The following is a 16,208-nucleotide window of genomic DNA, read 5'->3' on the forward strand; positions in this document are numbered from 1 at the left end:
GCGTAGTGATACAAAAAGTGATTTAAAATTAATAATTTCAGTATATGTGTAACTATGTTTGTCTTATTTTGAAGGTTTAACTTTAAAAGAGTTGTTAGAACCACCAGGTTATATTGGAAAATCACATATTTTAACATTTGAGACTTATTAGAGCCACCAAATAATAATTTCCATTGGAAAAAAACACCAATTTAACAAAATAGGATAGTTAATATTTGTGTTTTCTTACATATAAACACCTTCTAATGCACAATAGGGTCAAAAATGACCAAAAATGCATTAGAAGAGTAGTGAAAAAAAAAGTTTTTTATGCAAAAAGTAAGAAATGCAAACAAAAAATTAGGATTTATGATGATCAAAAACAAGCTAATTGAGGAAAACCTGCAATACTGACTGATGCAATTAATTTATTGCAAAGATATAGAATATAAAAACTCATTAAAAGTCATGTTGTGCATCAAAGGGTTATTATTAATGGGGAGGTCCACTTTATCAATGATCTCTAATGGATTGTACAATCATGCAAACCATCTCATAAGTTTAGAATTGATAAGTTTAGGTATGAAAATGTAATTATTATCTCAAAAAAAGGTTCACTTTTTAGCTTACTTATGCTGTTATTTAGTATGATTAGAAATCACAGTGATGCCTAGAGCTTCAAAAACAATCTCTGTCTTATGATTGTAAGCTTACGCCACACACACCATAAACACCAAGTACACAATATCATCAGACAAACTTTTCCCTGAGGCAACAGCCGGTAGTTGGTTGTTTCTGTCCCAACTATCTAGCTCTAACTGTCTTAGCAGCAATCTAACCAGCCGATATAATAACAAATATTTTGGGATAAATCACTATCCACCAAAAAACATTGACGTTGTGTTTTGCGTAAAATGTCAGTCTACAAACTTTCACAGGTCCAAAAAAATATCCAACAGAGAAAAGTGCTTCCCTGCACTGAAGCCTCGGTCAGAGCCTGTACACACACCCCCTTGTGGTCCATCAATATTCTCATTTACTGTACACACATCACAAAAATAGAAGGGCTCCTCACACACACTTCTCAGTGCTTTCTGATGCGTGTTTGTCTTTTAGAAAAAAAGACGACACATACGACTGAGGAGCGGCCTTCAAATCCTCTACATTATACAACACTCAGAACTATTTGCTTCCCACGGAAGCAACCATGTTTCTCTCTCTTAAATATATATATATTCATATATATCAGCTTATCATTTATATTTATATAGCATTATACATACATTCTTGTTTTGTGAGATTCCCTTTTGTCTTGCGAACTGGGAATTCCAACCGTAGCATATCCCTCCTTCTATCCCACCTCCTTTATTTAACTCCTTCTCCTCCCGATCTCACCTTTTTATTTCTTCTCACCAAACAGGAAACGTTCCTACTTTTACTTTGACCTTTGACCTCTCTACTCACATACAGATACACAGGGCTAAAAGCCCGTCTTAACCAACACGTTTTTTTTTTCATTACATTGCTGTATGTTTGCTGGCTATTTTTGATGTTTTGATAATAATATTTGGATGTCTTTGCTGCCAACAAACTGGAAATCAATAGTTTTTTTTTATAGCTATCTAAGTGTAGTAACATTGCTGGTATTTTTCTCTTCTACCAGCATGGTTAATAGATGTAAATCTGTGTATCTGATTCCTGTCTGCCAACATGGAACAATGTTATGAGGATGATGGTAAACAGGATGTGATGTCACATCCATGAAGCTGTCTTCACTGTAAAAAAACAACAAAAAAATGGCAGGAATCTAGCAGAGATGTCTGGATTTAAAAAAAAAAAAAGGTGGTTGATGAGAAAAAAGGCGACTTTTTCTGTGGATTTGGAGAAGATGGAGGTCCGTCTGATCCAGGTGAGTTGGAGATTTCTACCTGATGTTATGACATTTTAATGCTGTGTTGGCGAATCCAGAGAGGTTAGAATATAATCCGGTTATCCTGTGAGTGCTGCAGGAAAAAGATCCACAGCGTTTTTTTAAAATCTGTAAATCCAAAAGGTCCAGGCTGCTTGAGGTCCAGGAGGAGCAGATCAGATGATGAGGAGGTGAAGATTACCGTCTATCTATCTAATTATCCTTTATTTCTCCCTCGGGTCCAGGTAGAGCAGGGCCGGGGGGGTTCTGTTGGGGGGACAAGGCGGCGAGGGTTGGTTTAATCATCCTGTGGTTCGGTGCTGGGCGGAGCCACGCCGGTTGCTATGACACCTCGCTGCCGAACACCTCCAGGACCAGCGGGGTGAGCTGCATGCTGTGCTCCGGCTGGAAGGAGAGCGAGCGGTACTGCTTGGAGTGCTCCTCGTTCAAGCTGCGCAGGTCGGCCAGCTTCTGGATCATCTTGGCGTAGAGGAGGCGCCCCCCCGGGTGGTTGACCCGGATATAGGCCTGCAGCACGTCAGACAGGTGGTCCTGGAGCTGCTCGATGCGCCCGTGGTCCTGGACCCCGGGACGGTCTGAGGAGTAGAAGAGAGGACGGTTCAGGAGAGGAGCAGAGAGGAGGGGAGAGGGAGCAGAGAGGGAGTAGGGTAGGAGTAGAGAGGGAGTAGGGTGGGAGCAGAGAGGGAGCAGGGTGGGAGCAGAGAGGGAGTAGAGAGGGAGTAGGGTGGGAGCAGAGAGGGAGCAGGGTAGGAGTAGAGAGGGAGTAGGGTAGGAGTAGAGAGGGAGTAGGGTAGGAGTAGAGAGGGAGTAGGGTGGGAGTAGAGAGGGAGCAGAGAGGGAGTAGGGTTGGGAGCAGACAGGGAGTAGGGTGGGAGTAGAGAGGGAGTAGGGTGGGAGTAGAGAGGGAGTAGAGAGGGAGCAGAGAGGGAGTAGGGTGGGAGCAGAGAGGGAGTAGAGAGGGAGTAGGGTGGGAGCAGAGAGGGAGTAGGGTGGGAGTAGAGAGGGAGCAGGGTGGGAGCAGAGAGGGAGTAGGGTAGGAGTAGGGTGGGAGTAGAGAGGGAGCAGGGTGGGAGCAGAGAGGGAGTAGGGTGGGAGTAGAGAGGGAGCAGGGTGGGAGCAGAGAGGGAGTAGGGTAGGAGTAGAGAGGGAGTAGAGAGGGAGTAGGGTGGGAGCAGAGAGGGAGCAGAGAGGGAGCAGGGTAGGAGCAGGGTGGGAGTAGAGAGGGAGCAGAGAAGGAGTAGAGAGGGAGTAGAGAGGGAGTAGGGTAGGAGCAGAGAGGGAGTAGGGTGGGAGTAGAGAGGGAGTAGGGTGGGAGCAGGGTGGGAGCAGAGAGGGAGTAGGGTGGGAGTAGAGAGGGAGCAGAAAGGGAGAAGGGTGGGAGCAGAGAGGGAGCAGGGTGGGAGCAGAGAGGGAGTAGGGTAGGAGTAGAGAGGGAGTAGAGAGGGAGTAGGGTGGGAGCAGAGAGGGAGTAGGGTGGGAGCAGAGAGGGAGTAGGGTAGGAGTAGAGAGGGAGTAGAGAGGGAGTAGGGTTGGAGCAGAGAGGGAGCAGGGTGGGAGCAGAGAGGGAGTAGGGTAGGAGTAGAGAGGGAGCAGAAAGGGAGAAGGGTGGGAGCAGAGAGGGAGCAGGGTGGGAGCAGAGAGGGAGTAGGGTAGGAGTAGAGAGGGAGTAGAGAGGGAGTAGGGTGGGAGCAGAGAGGGAGCAGAGAGGGAGCAGGGTAGGAGCAGGGTGGGAGTAGAGAGGGAGTAGAGAGGGAGTAGGGTGGGAGCAGAGAGGGAGCAGAGAGGGAGCAGGGTAGGAGCAGGGTGGGAGTAGAGAGGGAGCAGAGAAGGAGTAGAGAGGGAGTAGAGAGGGAGTAGGGTAGGAGCAGAGAGGGAGTAGGGTGGGAGTTGAGAGGGAGTAGGGTGGGAGCAGGGTGGGAGCAGAGAGGGAGCAGGGTGGGAGCAGAGAGGGAGCAGAGAGGGAGCAGAGAGGGAGTAGAGAGGGAGTAGGGTAGGAGCAGAGAAGGAGTAGGGTAGGAGCAGAAAGGGAGTAGGGTGGGAGCAGAGAGGGAGTAGGGTGGGAGCAGAGAGGGAGTAGGGTGGGAGCAGAGAGGGAGCAGAGAGGGAGTAGGGTGGGAGCAGAGAGGGAGTAGGGTGGGAGTAGGGTGGGAGCAGAGAGGGAGTAGGGTGGGAGCAGAGAGGGAGTAGGGTGGGAGCAGAGAGGGAGCAGAGAGGGAGTAGGGTGGGAGCAGAGAGGGAGCAGAGAGGGAGCACCAGTAAAACAGGATTAATGTTATTTCGACTATTTACATTGCAGCACATAGAGAGTCCGGCAGCTAATGGTGCATTCAAGGTCTACACGAATGTCAGAATTTTCTACGTTGTTCGAGTATGATAATTTTTTTTATCACATACTGGTATCGGATCTGTGGTATCAGAACATCTCTAGTGGTGAGAAGCTCAGTGTTTTGCACACAAAGACCCAAACTATTCGCTACACTACAATGTTTCCAAATATCCCGTCAACTCCAGAAAGACTCCCTGTGGTACCAGTCCCACTGGTTGTAAATCTCTGTTTTACTCTCCTGACATGGTGCTGTTAGCAGTCAGTCAGTGTTCTAACAATCTCTGTGTTTAAAAAGCTCAGCTGGGAATACACCTCCACATGAACACAGAACCAGCAGCGGTACCTGGGGAGAGCAGGCAGATGGCCATGAGCAGCACGTGTTCCTCCTCGTGCAGGTTCAGTTTTTTCAATCCAACCTGGAATTTCACCAGCGGCTCCAACAGCTCCAGAGTGTGACCCGCTGAGGAGGACAACAACATCTCGTTAGGGATCCACACTCGTTTACTACGAGGCGGGAAAAGATACACTACAGGCAAACAAGAGTTGGAAGCAACTTAAACTTTCTGTTCATAATGGCTTTATTAACCCTTTGATGCACAACATGGGTCTAAAGTGACCCGATATGTATGAGACCGAAATGTTTTTTCAATTCTAGTTTTCGCTAACTGTTGCCCCCGCAACCCGGCCCCGGATAAGCAGACGAGAATGGATGGATGGAAGTATTTATGTTCTATATCTTTGCAATAAATATTTTTAATCATTCAGTATTCCAGGTTTTCCTCAATTAGTTTGTCTTTGATCATCATACATGCTAATTTTATGTTTTCCTTTGTTACTATTTTTAATAAAATAAAATAATTTGTGTCACTACTCTTCTAATGCAAAACATGAGTGAAAAATTACCCATATCCATTTTTTTAGCTAAGTAGCTCGTTAAGCTAACTACTTAGCTGACTTCTTGGTTCAATAGTTAGCTAAGTAGCTCGTTAAGCTAACTACTTAGCTGACTTCTTGGTTCAATAGTTAGCTAAGTAGCTCGTTAAGCTAACTACTTAGCTGACTTCTTGGTTAAATAGTTAGCTAAGTAGCTCGTTAAGCTAACTACTTTGCTGACTTCTTGGTTCAATAGTTAGCTAAGTAGCTCGTTAAGCTAACTACTTAGCTAACTTCTTGGTTAAATAGTTAGCTAAGTAGCTCATTAAGCTAACTACTTAGCTGACTTCTTGGTTAAATAGTTAGCTAAGTAGCTCGTTAAGCTAACTACTTAGCTAACTTCTTGGTTAAATAGTTAGCTAAGTAGCTTGCTAAGCTAACTACTATAGCTTTTTTTGGGGGAAAATGCTTAGTTTTAGTTTAGTTTTTATTAGTTTTAGTTTTTTGTAATGGGGTATTTGTTGGGTGCCAGATTCAATAAAGTCACAATAAATGTTTCCTTTATTTCCTTTGTCTGATCCATCTCAGCCCCAATAAGTTTATTAAGTCATAAAACCAGATAGATGAAACAGATTTCATATCAACGAAAAAAGGTTTATGTTTGAAAAAAGTTGACAAAGACGAAAACGAAGGACATTCTCACTATAATTTTAGATAGTTTTGTAACCACAAAATACAATTTCAGTTAGTTGTTATTTTTAATTCAGTTAACGAATTCGCTAACTGTTGCCCCCGCGACCCGGCCCCGGAAAAGCGGACGAGAGTGGATGGAAAATAACCTTAGAAAGAAGGAGACACAAAATCTAAGCAATAAAAACCCAAAGAGCTGATAATTATAGTAAAAATGTGTTCTAAGAAGTGATTCTTTATATAATAATCACATTTATTTTGTTGCAAAGTATAGCAATGATGATCTTTTTCTGTACAAATTTTATCTTGCTTCCAAATTTTTTGGCCTGTAGTGTACGGTATAAACATATATTGTGTTTTTCTGATTTATGAATGAAAACACTTCCTCCAGCAGCGTGCTCAGAGAATCATTACTCTCTGTGTATATATTTGCTCTCTGTGGACACTGGCCTGCATGTGTGAGTGAATAAGAACTGAGAGAGAGTTTGTGGCTTCTTTTATTGCTTCCATGAAAATACCTGCAGTCAAACCCTCACAGTAATGTGCAAGTGTGCATAGAGAAGCAGTGCACTGCAAAAACTGACATCCAAGTCAGATTAAATATCTCAGATCAAGGGGATTTATGCTTATTTTTTGTCTTAGTCAGCATCTTTTATGTTCGACTGTTTCACTTGTTTTAAGTGTTTTGGTCCTTAATTATCTAAATAATCAGATATTGCAGCTTGTTACTGAGATTTTATGACCTATACTGAGTAAATACATGCTTGAAACTAGAATATCAACAGTTACAAAGCTGTTTCATCAACACTTACAAGATTTACAAGACACAAAAAGACACAAAATGACTAAAAAAATACACAAAATGTTCAACTGTTTCACTTGTTTTAAGTGTTAAGTGTTAAGTGACATTTTGTGTCTTTTTTTGTCATTTTGTGTCTTTTTTTTGTTCATTTTGTGTCTTTTGGTAATTTTGCGTCTTTTTAGGTAATTTTGTTTCCTTTTTTTAGTCATTTTGTGTCTTTTTTTGGTAATTTTGTGTCTTTTGGTAATTTTGTGTCTTTTGGTAATTTTATTTCCTTTTTTTAGTCATTTTGTGTCTTTTGGTCATTTTGTGTTTTTTTTAGTAATTTTGTTTTCTTTTTTTAGTCATTTTGTATCTTTTTTTTTAAAAGTCATTTTGTGTCTTTTGGTCATTTTGTGTTTTTTTTGGTAATTTTGTTTCCTTTTTTTAGTCATTTTGTGCCTTTTGGTCATTTTGTGTCTTTTTTTTTTAAGTCATTTTGTGTCTTTTTTTAGTCATTTTGTGTCTTTTGGTCAATTTGTGTCTTTTTTTAAGTCATTTTGTGTCTTTTTTTGTCATTTTGTGTCTTTTTTTAAGTCATTTTGTGTCTTTTTTTAGTCATTTTGTGTCTTTTTTTAAGTCATTTTGTGTCTTTTCTGACAAATCCCAAAGCAGCAAGTTATTAAGTGAGCGGGGGTCACGGACAACATGGAGGTTGAGAACCACTGTCGTATATGACAAAAGGAAAAATAATCAATGGTGTGTCATCAGCCCCAACAATGAACACTCCTCTCTCCTTGAGAGTGTGTTTGTGTGTGTGAAGCATGTTTGACACATGCAGCAGAGCTGGGTGGATGGAGGCTGCAGGGACCTTGAGGGAAACTTCCGGAGCGTTCGGTCCACGCAGCAGAAGAGACGGATGTGTGATCAATAAGCAGGATGTGTAATCAATAATCAAGGCCTCTGTGTGTGTGCTGTCATGTGTCTATGTTCTGGTTGTGGTGCTGTACGGGGACCAACCCTTGGTGACGTCGTTGATGCAGTACTTGAAGTCGGGTCCTCCACAGCTCCAGGACATGTCCTCCAGGCTGAAGGACTGGTTGGAGCGCAGCATGATGATCTCGATGGCGCTCGACTTCAGCAGAGCGATCTGGTCCTCTGCTGTCAGCTCTCTGCAACACACACACACACACACACACACACATACACACACACTTTGTTACTGCTGAAACACACACTGGACGGTTATATATACACTACCGGTCAAAAGTTTTAGAACACCCCAATTTTTCCAGTTTTTTATTGAAATTCAAGCATTTCAAGTCAAATGAACAGCTTGAAAGGGTACAAAGGTAAGTGGTGAACTGCCAGAGGTAAATAAAAAAAGGTAAGCTTAACCAAAACTGGAAAATAATGTACATTTCAGAATTATACAAGTAGGCCTTTTTCAGGGAACAAGAAATGGGTTAACAACTTAACTCTATGGAGTCTTGGGCTATTTTTGAATTCTTTTCATGTCTTTGTAAGTCATTTTGTGTCTTTTTTGGTAATTTTGTGTCTTTTTTTGGTCATTTTGTGTCTTTTGGTGTCTTTTTTTGGTCATTTTGTGTCTTTTTTGGTAATTTTGTGTCTTTTTTTAGTCACTTTGTGTCTTTTGGTGTCTTTTTTTGGTCATTTTGTGTCTTTTTTTAGTCCTTTAGTCCAACATAAAATGTGATTTTGAATCTTTTTTTTACTTTCAAAACACTATCATGCTCGATAAAGAATTTTAAATGTTGCAAATGTGCACTCATTTCAGAGTAGACTGAGACATTAAACCGCATCATTTTCAATTAAATTCTGGAAAAAGTTGGTGTGTTCTAAAACTTTTGACCAGTAGTGTATGTAATATAGTCACATGTTGTGTCAGCTGCTGGGACTACTCTTTTTTTTTTACTTTGGTTATATAGGAACTGTAATGTCATTGCAATCTTTTAAGGTAGATAAAAATAAATAAATTGACTGTATTGTGCATAATATATATATATATAACTTCTTCATGACGTAAAGACATAAAAGTGAAGCAATGTGGAGCCTTCAGCCATCAGCTTCCCTCTGAAGTTCTCGCTTGAAACTCCATACCAGATTTTTTTTTTGATGATATTCGGCCAAGTAAAAACGGAGATAATGTCAAATATATTTAGTATAAAAATACAGAAGTAGGGATTATCCTCATTTTGCCTGTTATATGTAATATTTGCAACCTGTATTCATATTTCCAACATTTAAAATTCTGTGTATTGAAATATAATTTTCATAAAATAAATTACACAGAAAAACCTGAGTTTTAGTCCATTAAACTGAACTCTCAATAAAGGAATGAATGCGTCTATTGTTGCTCTCTAAACTGAAAATCAGTAAATGAATAAATAAAAAATAACTCTGAAAAACATAAAATATGACCCTGAAAAAAAAAGAGAAAAACCACAAAAAACTGAAAAAATGACTCATTAAAACAGAAATAAATACCCCAAAAAACTAACCAAAAATTAAATTACTCAAAAACGCTTCCAAACAAGATAAAATAAATTCAGTAAAAATATTTTGTTCAAATTGAAAGTATTTTAACTGTACAGAAACCAAAACAGACAGAAACAGAAAAATGACAAACAACTATATTTTCCTGTAAGTTTTAAAATCATTCAGTGCTATGAGGTTCAGCTAATGTCTGAACGTTTTTGTCTAGACTGCACAAATACTAGATAAAGTCAGTGTGTAACGTGTGAAACGAGTGTGAAAATTAACTTCCTGTTGAAACTGAACACAGCAGCAGAACAAGAACCTCAGATAAAATATCTGTATCACAATATTTCACTCTCTGCACGTTTCAAGATCCACTTAACAGATTACAGGTAGACAGAACCTGACAGGAAGTTACACACACACACACACACACACACACACACACACACACACACACACACACACACCCTCAGCCTTCAGCAGGTGACAGCAGCAGGTGGAAGAACAAAGACTCTCAGTCATGGAGAAAGATTTTATAAAGGTCTAAAAACCTTTGTAACATTTTTAAATAATAACAATAATAATAATAATAATAATAGTAATAGTAATTATTATTATTATTATAAAGTCTGTTTAATAATAATAATAATAATACTTATTATTATTATTATTATTATAATTATAAAGTATTTATAATAATAATAATAATAATGTATTATTATTATTATTATTATTTAATTATTATTATAAAGACTTTATAATAATATAAAGTATTTATAATAATAATAATTATAATTATATGAAGAAGAAGAACAATTATTATTAACTCCATTGATTTTTTGGGGGGCTAAACAGAATGTCCTTTCTTTTCTTTTTGCTTCTTTTTAAAAAACTAAAACAAATAATAAAGGTGAAGTTGCACCACAGTAATTCTAGTGTAGAAGTGAACAGATATAACTATTACTGTTTTACAGGACATGTATTTTATTGCTGTTTCTTTTCTATCTTTTTTGTACGGTGTCCTTCAGTGCCAAGAAAGGCGCCTCCAAATAAAATGTATTATTATTATTATTATTATTATTATTATTATTATGAGGAATAGATAGAAACTGTTATTTTCAAACAGTATAACCTGTATTATTTAGTAAATGCTGAGGATTAAGACCAAAATTAATATGAGATATTGACGGTTTTTACAATTTTCCCGGATTCATTTCTGAATTGACATCTTGAAAGCTGCTGAACAAAACAATTTCCATACAATGTTCAGTATTAAATAAGAAAATAACATGGAAAACATTCACACTCAGATCAAAAACTGGCTGAATTCTTTAAATCCAGACCAGAGAGACCCCTAGGACCCTGATCTTCAGCATCCAGCTGCAGCTTTTCTTATTTCCAAACAAAGAAACCCAGCATCTTGTATATTCCCAGAGGAGACCTCCCTCACCACACACAGCTGAGCCTCAACAATAAATGTATGTAAATATAACACGAGCTGCATGACAACAATTAGAGTTCAGTTTTCTCTCTCACAACATGCAAACACACACATTATGCATGATGTGTCGCCACATGTGTCATATCTCTTCTTTTGTTATGAGCTCTCTGTTTGTGCATACATTAAGAAACTTAGCTCAGCGTGCATTCATAAAGCTTCATACAGCTTGTTCCAGCAGATTCCTGGAAGAGCCTGTTTGTCTGGAGAGATAATAGCACCTCAGCCTGAAACATCCTGCTGCACGGAGGCAGCACAGCACTGTGTGTGTGTGTGTGTGTGTTTGTGTGGGCGGCTATGACTAGTTTTACTAGTCATCAGGGGACAAAAACATGGCGTACGCTGTTTTTCCCACAAACGCCTCATGGATGAAAAGTGAACCTGCCGTGAGAATGTGAGGTGGCAAAAACTTCTGTTTTTTATGTTCTATTTAAAACGAGTTTCTATCAAAACTCAAACTACACACAACTGGCTTTGTGTTTACAGCAGGGGTCTCAAACTCGCGGCCCGCGGGCCAATTGTGGCCCTCGTGATGATATTTTGTGGCCCCCACCTTGATATGAAAGTTTAATGTGAGTTTTATATGAATGGCACTTTACCGTGTTGTGTGTGGAAGGTCCCTTTAATTACTTTTTGGGTAATTTTGTGTCTTTGTTAAAAATAATTTTGTGTCTTTTTTTGGTAAGTCTGTTTTTTTTTGGTCATTTTGTAACTTTTTAAATTATTTTTTTCCCCCTGTCATTTAGTGTCTTTTTGTAATAATTTTGTGTCTTTTTTAGTAATTTTGTGTCTTTTTAAAAAAAATAATTTTGTGTCTTTTTTTGGTAAGTTTGTGTCTTTTTAAAAAAAATAATTTTGTGTCTTTTTTTGGTAAGTCTGTTTTTTTTTGGTCATTTTGTAACTTTTTAAATTATTTTTTTCCCCCTGTCATTTAGTGTCTTTTTGTAATAATTTTGTGTCTTTTTTAGTAATTTTGTGTCTTTTTTTAAATAATTGTGTGTCTTTTTTAGTAATTTTGTGTCTTTTTTTAAATAATTGTGTGTCTTTTTTTGTAATTTTGTGTATTTTTTGGTCATTTTATGTCTTTTTTGTGTCATTTTGTGTCTTTTTTTAAAGTAATTTTGTGTCTTTTTTTGGTCATTTTGATTCTGCCTCCAGTGGCCCCCAGGCAATTTGAGTTTGAGACCCCTGGATTAATCCCTTTGTCTGTAAAATGTAACAAAATTGTAAAAAAATGACCATCAAGATTTTTTTCAAGAGTTAATTTCTTATTTTAAGCGTTCAACATGCTTATTTCTAGATTTAATAATCTTAATTTAAGAAATCTTTTTGGTTTTTAGACTAAACACCTTTCTGCAGTGTAGTGTGATTAGAGTAACGTGTTACTAAGTAGCGTGTCAGTGACATCACTGCCAGTCTGTACCTGAAGCCTGGGATCATCTTGGCGAAGCCGATGACCTTCTGGATGCTGTAGGAGACCAGGTCGGCCAGGTGGGGCAGCATGGAGAGCTTGGAGTCCTCCTCGCTGGAGTCGGGGCTGCTGGCTCCGTCCTGGTACATCATCAGCAGGTTGCTGAAGTTCATCTTGGTGTCCACCGACTCTGTTAGAGGAGAGAGGAGGAGAGGGGAGGAAAGAGAGGGAGGGAGAGAGTCAGGGAGGAGAAGAGGAAGAGAGAGAGTTAAAAGGAGCATTTTGAACACAGAAACAGCAAAATACTGTGCTCCTGGGCTCCTTTTTGACCCCAAATCACATCATAGATTTGCTTGAACTTTTCAGCATATGTGTCCCTCTGCATCCTTTATAGATAATATAAATTTCAACTTTCTTCATACATTTTTATGTGTTTCATAAATTTGACAGCAGCCATGGTCCTCAGGGGTCAAAAAGGACCCCATGACATCAGACTGGTTTTAGGACATGTAGAAAAATATTTTTTTTTTTTCACCTTTTAAGGCAACTCATGACCAACACATTGATATTTAATTTTCATATTTTTTTCATTATTATTGGTCAATCTTTAGTTGAATTTTTGGAACATATATTAGACATACTGAGGAAAATCAGGTGGCCGTCTTCTTTACCAAACTCAAAAAGTTGACTTTATTCCCTGCATTTCGATTTTTTTCTCATCATGTCGACTTTTTTCTCGAAGTACATAATTAATTTTTTTCCCTCCTCTCATTATTTTTTTCTACTACCTGGCCCTAATAGCTCACAATGCTACAACTTAAGAAAAAATGCAAATACACAAAACACAAGCAAATTGAGAAAACATCTTCATCAATCTGACAACACAAGAGCAGCATTTAGAAAACGCTGCAAAGACCACAACACAACAGAAGTGTTTCCAGAGGACACTTAAAAGTGATGCACACGTCTGGACACGCTTGATATTATCACGTTATTTCAAGATAATTATAATTTCACGTTAAAAATGATCATAGCATGCTAACATTAGCCGGCCATCAATAGTGTGCTAGCTTTAGCGGGCTAGCAAGACCAAGGCCAACTCGGTGTCGTTGAGAGAGACCAAATAAAACGTGAATCATTCATTTATTTGATTTGTTTAAGTGCAAAGTGATTGATACGGGCTAGCAGGCTAACGCTATATATCACGTTATAACATGAAAATATAATTATATTGAAATAATGTGATAATATCAAGTTTGTCCAGACGTGTGCATCACTTTTAAGTGTCCTCTGGAAACACTTCTGTTGTGTTGTGGTCTTTGCAGGGCGTTTGATAAAGATGTTTTCTCAATTTGCTTGTTTTTTTTTGTGTATTTGCATGTGTTTTCTTAAGTTGTAGCACTGTGAGCTCTCAGGGCCACCGTAGTTATCCTCTTCCATATCATCATAGAATGATATATATATATATATATATATTTAAGGGCAGCCAGTCCTTGGTCCAGTAGTGACAGAGCCCTGTGGAGGGAGATCTGGCCTTGCAGTAACAACGAGTATGAAGCAGAGCTGGACTGTGTGTGCAGAGCTCCTGTTAGAGTGTGAATGTGTTTCTAAATGAGCAGATGTGTTGGTGAGTGAGTCCTTGGTGAGTCCCACTGAGTCTCACCAGGTGAGTGGTTGAATGAGTCAGAGGAGGCGTCAGACAGAGAGTGGAGGGAGGCGGCTCTGCTGGCGCTGCGTGTTACTGGACCTTCACGCACTGGAGGCTGAGGACACACATAGAAGAACACACATTAATATCATTATTATCATATTACTGTATTACAGTCACAACTCAATGCTCTGCTGGAGCTCCAGGGTCAAATATCATATAGCACTTTGTGTTGCATTTTTATGTATGAAAAGCGCTATATATTTGATATCAAACACAAATAATCAGCAGCAGGCTGAGTCACTGGTTACCTGGACACTCTGCTTTCATTTTTACATTTAGAGTTGTTTTTTACTTCAGTCCGTGTTCCACTTTTAAATGTGTAATATTTTACAAATGTTTCATTTTCTGCCACAAGGGTTCTCTCACTCAAAAGATGTTGTCACTTTCTCTCTGCTGGAATGTTTCTTCAAACCTCAAGTTTAAACTTTAAAATCACTTTTTCTGCAACAGTGTTCAGCATATCGCTGCCATTTTCTCAGCTTGATTCTCTGGATCAAAACTTTCAGGAAGATTTTACCAGGAGCTGAAATATCTGCAAAGCAGCGTGGAGCCCTACTGTAAATTGACCTCTAAAGTTCTGGCTGTAAACTCCATGAGGCCAGTTTCAGTTTGATGATGATATACCAAGTAAAACTGGAGACAAGCTCAAATAGATTTAGTATCAAATGATAGAACTGGATGGAACCCTCTTATATGGTAGATTTGACACCTTTGGTCACATTTGCAACATTTAAAATTCTTTATTGAGTATGATAGTGTTTTGAAAGTAAAAAAAAGATTAAAAATCACATTTGATGTTGGACTAAAGGACCAAAAAAGGACACAAAATGACTAAAAAAAAGACACAAAATGACTAAAAAAAGACACAAAATCACAAAAAAGACACAAAATTACCAAGAAAGACACAAAATGACAAAAAAAAGACAAAACGACCAAGAAAGACACAAAATTACCAAAAAAGACACAAAATGACTAAAAAAAGACACAAAATGACTAAAAAAGACCAAAAAAAGACACAAAATGACTAAAAAAAGACACAAAATGACTAAAAAAGACAAAAAAAAAGACACAAAATGACAAAAAAAACAACACAAAATCACCAAAAAAAGGACACAAAATATCTAAAAAAGACACAAAATGACCAAAAAAAAAAGACACAAAATGACCAAAAAAAAAAGACACAAAATGACCAAAAAAAGACGCAAAATGACAAAAAGAGACACAAATAAAATAGAGTCCCACTAGAATAAAAACCAGAGTTGATGACAGGATCACACACAATCACATTTATGTTGGTTTTTCTTATTTTCTCTTTGGATCCAGTAAGTCAGAATAAAAAATAAATTATTATTAGTTCATATAGGTGAGGTTGTGCTGAAAAAAATATACCAACATGGCATTTAAACATTGTTTAAGTGGTGTATAGGCCTACAGGCAGGATGGAAATTGTTTTAACTTGCTCTTCAGATAACTCAATGACTCATTTGTTAAACAGGCTGATCACTTCCGAATAACCTTGAGTTTTGTTTGTTTGTTGTTTAGATCAAAGCTGATTGTTTGCTTCAGCCCAGGTCACACACAGTAGTTCAACTTGACACCCACAACTCACTTCCTGTGGTTGTGTTTGAAGCACAGTGTGTTCTAGTCTCAGGCGAAGGAACAAATGTTCTGAGACGTTCTCATCTACTCCGGGGAACCGTATTATTGTGGTGCGCAGAGAGAACGTCGTTTCAATGTATCAAGTTCACGACGTGAAGGAAGAAAACACGAAGCTTCTGATGGACGGATCGACGCCTTTAGTTACTCCTGTTACCAGTGGCAAGTTAATTAAAAACACACACACACACACACACACACACACAGGCGAGTGTAGCTGGTAGCAGGTTAGAAGTAAATCTGAGTGTGGTGACAGACATTATCTACATTTATATATCAAGATCACAGAGCAGAGCTGAGTCCCATTTCTTTCATCCACAGTACAGTCGTTTTACACCACGCATTCATTAATCTGGCTGTCATGTGTGAGAGTTTAATTTAAGAGCTGATATCTAGACATTTAACATGGTTTCCTTGATAATGATTTTGGTTATTACCAAGAAAACCTAGCCTGGGTATACCCATACTGCCTTGCGCGCTCGAATTTAATTTCGAACCTCCAGACGGTCTGGAAACTAGAGAGAGATCTTAGCCCTGTTTTAGGGATCCAATCACAGAGCGGGGAGGGACGGCAAGACGATGACGCGTACTACTCGCCACTTGGAAGCTTGTAGTTTTCTTACGGATCCAACATGGCTGCAGCAGGCGCGAAACTCTCTTTAGCTGTAGATGGTGTTTTAAATAGTTTAGAGCGAAAGTTGAAAGGCGAAAGGTCTCTCGGCGGCTCCGCTGAGATCACCGGCGTTATGGTAGGCTCGGTGGCTCCGCTGTCCGCGGTAGCGGGGCTATTAGCGCCGCTAGCGACGCTAATAGCCCCGCTACCGCGGACAGCGGAGCCCCCAGAGACCCGC

The 16,208-nt window shown here is 39.1% G+C and overlaps 1 protein-coding gene across 1 annotated transcript in view; it reads right to left on the reverse strand.

The window, feature by feature from the left end:
* Nucleotides 1-287: 287 nt before the first annotated feature.
* LOC131972265 (vitamin D3 receptor A) overlaps nucleotides 288-16,208 on the reverse strand; it is a 148,711-nt gene continuing 132,790 nt past the window's right edge. Inside the window, exons 6-10 of the mRNA XM_059334070.1 lie at nucleotides 13,654-13,753; nucleotides 12,003-12,180; nucleotides 7,600-7,751; nucleotides 4,579-4,695; nucleotides 288-2,484 (exon numbers count right to left, since the gene is read on the reverse strand). Of these exons, the coding sequence (XP_059190053.1) occupies nucleotides 2,231-2,484; nucleotides 4,579-4,695; nucleotides 7,600-7,751; nucleotides 12,003-12,180; nucleotides 13,654-13,753 (801 nt within the window). The 3' untranslated portion in view covers nucleotides 288-2,230. The remainder of the gene's footprint in view (nucleotides 2,485-4,578; nucleotides 4,696-7,599; nucleotides 7,752-12,002; nucleotides 12,181-13,653; nucleotides 13,754-16,208) is intronic.

This window comes from Centropristis striata, chromosome 5 (genome assembly GCF_030273125.1).
Source record: "Centropristis striata isolate RG_2023a ecotype Rhode Island chromosome 5, C.striata_1.0, whole genome shotgun sequence".
Classification (NCBI taxonomy): domain Eukaryota; kingdom Metazoa; phylum Chordata; class Actinopteri; order Perciformes; family Serranidae; genus Centropristis; species Centropristis striata.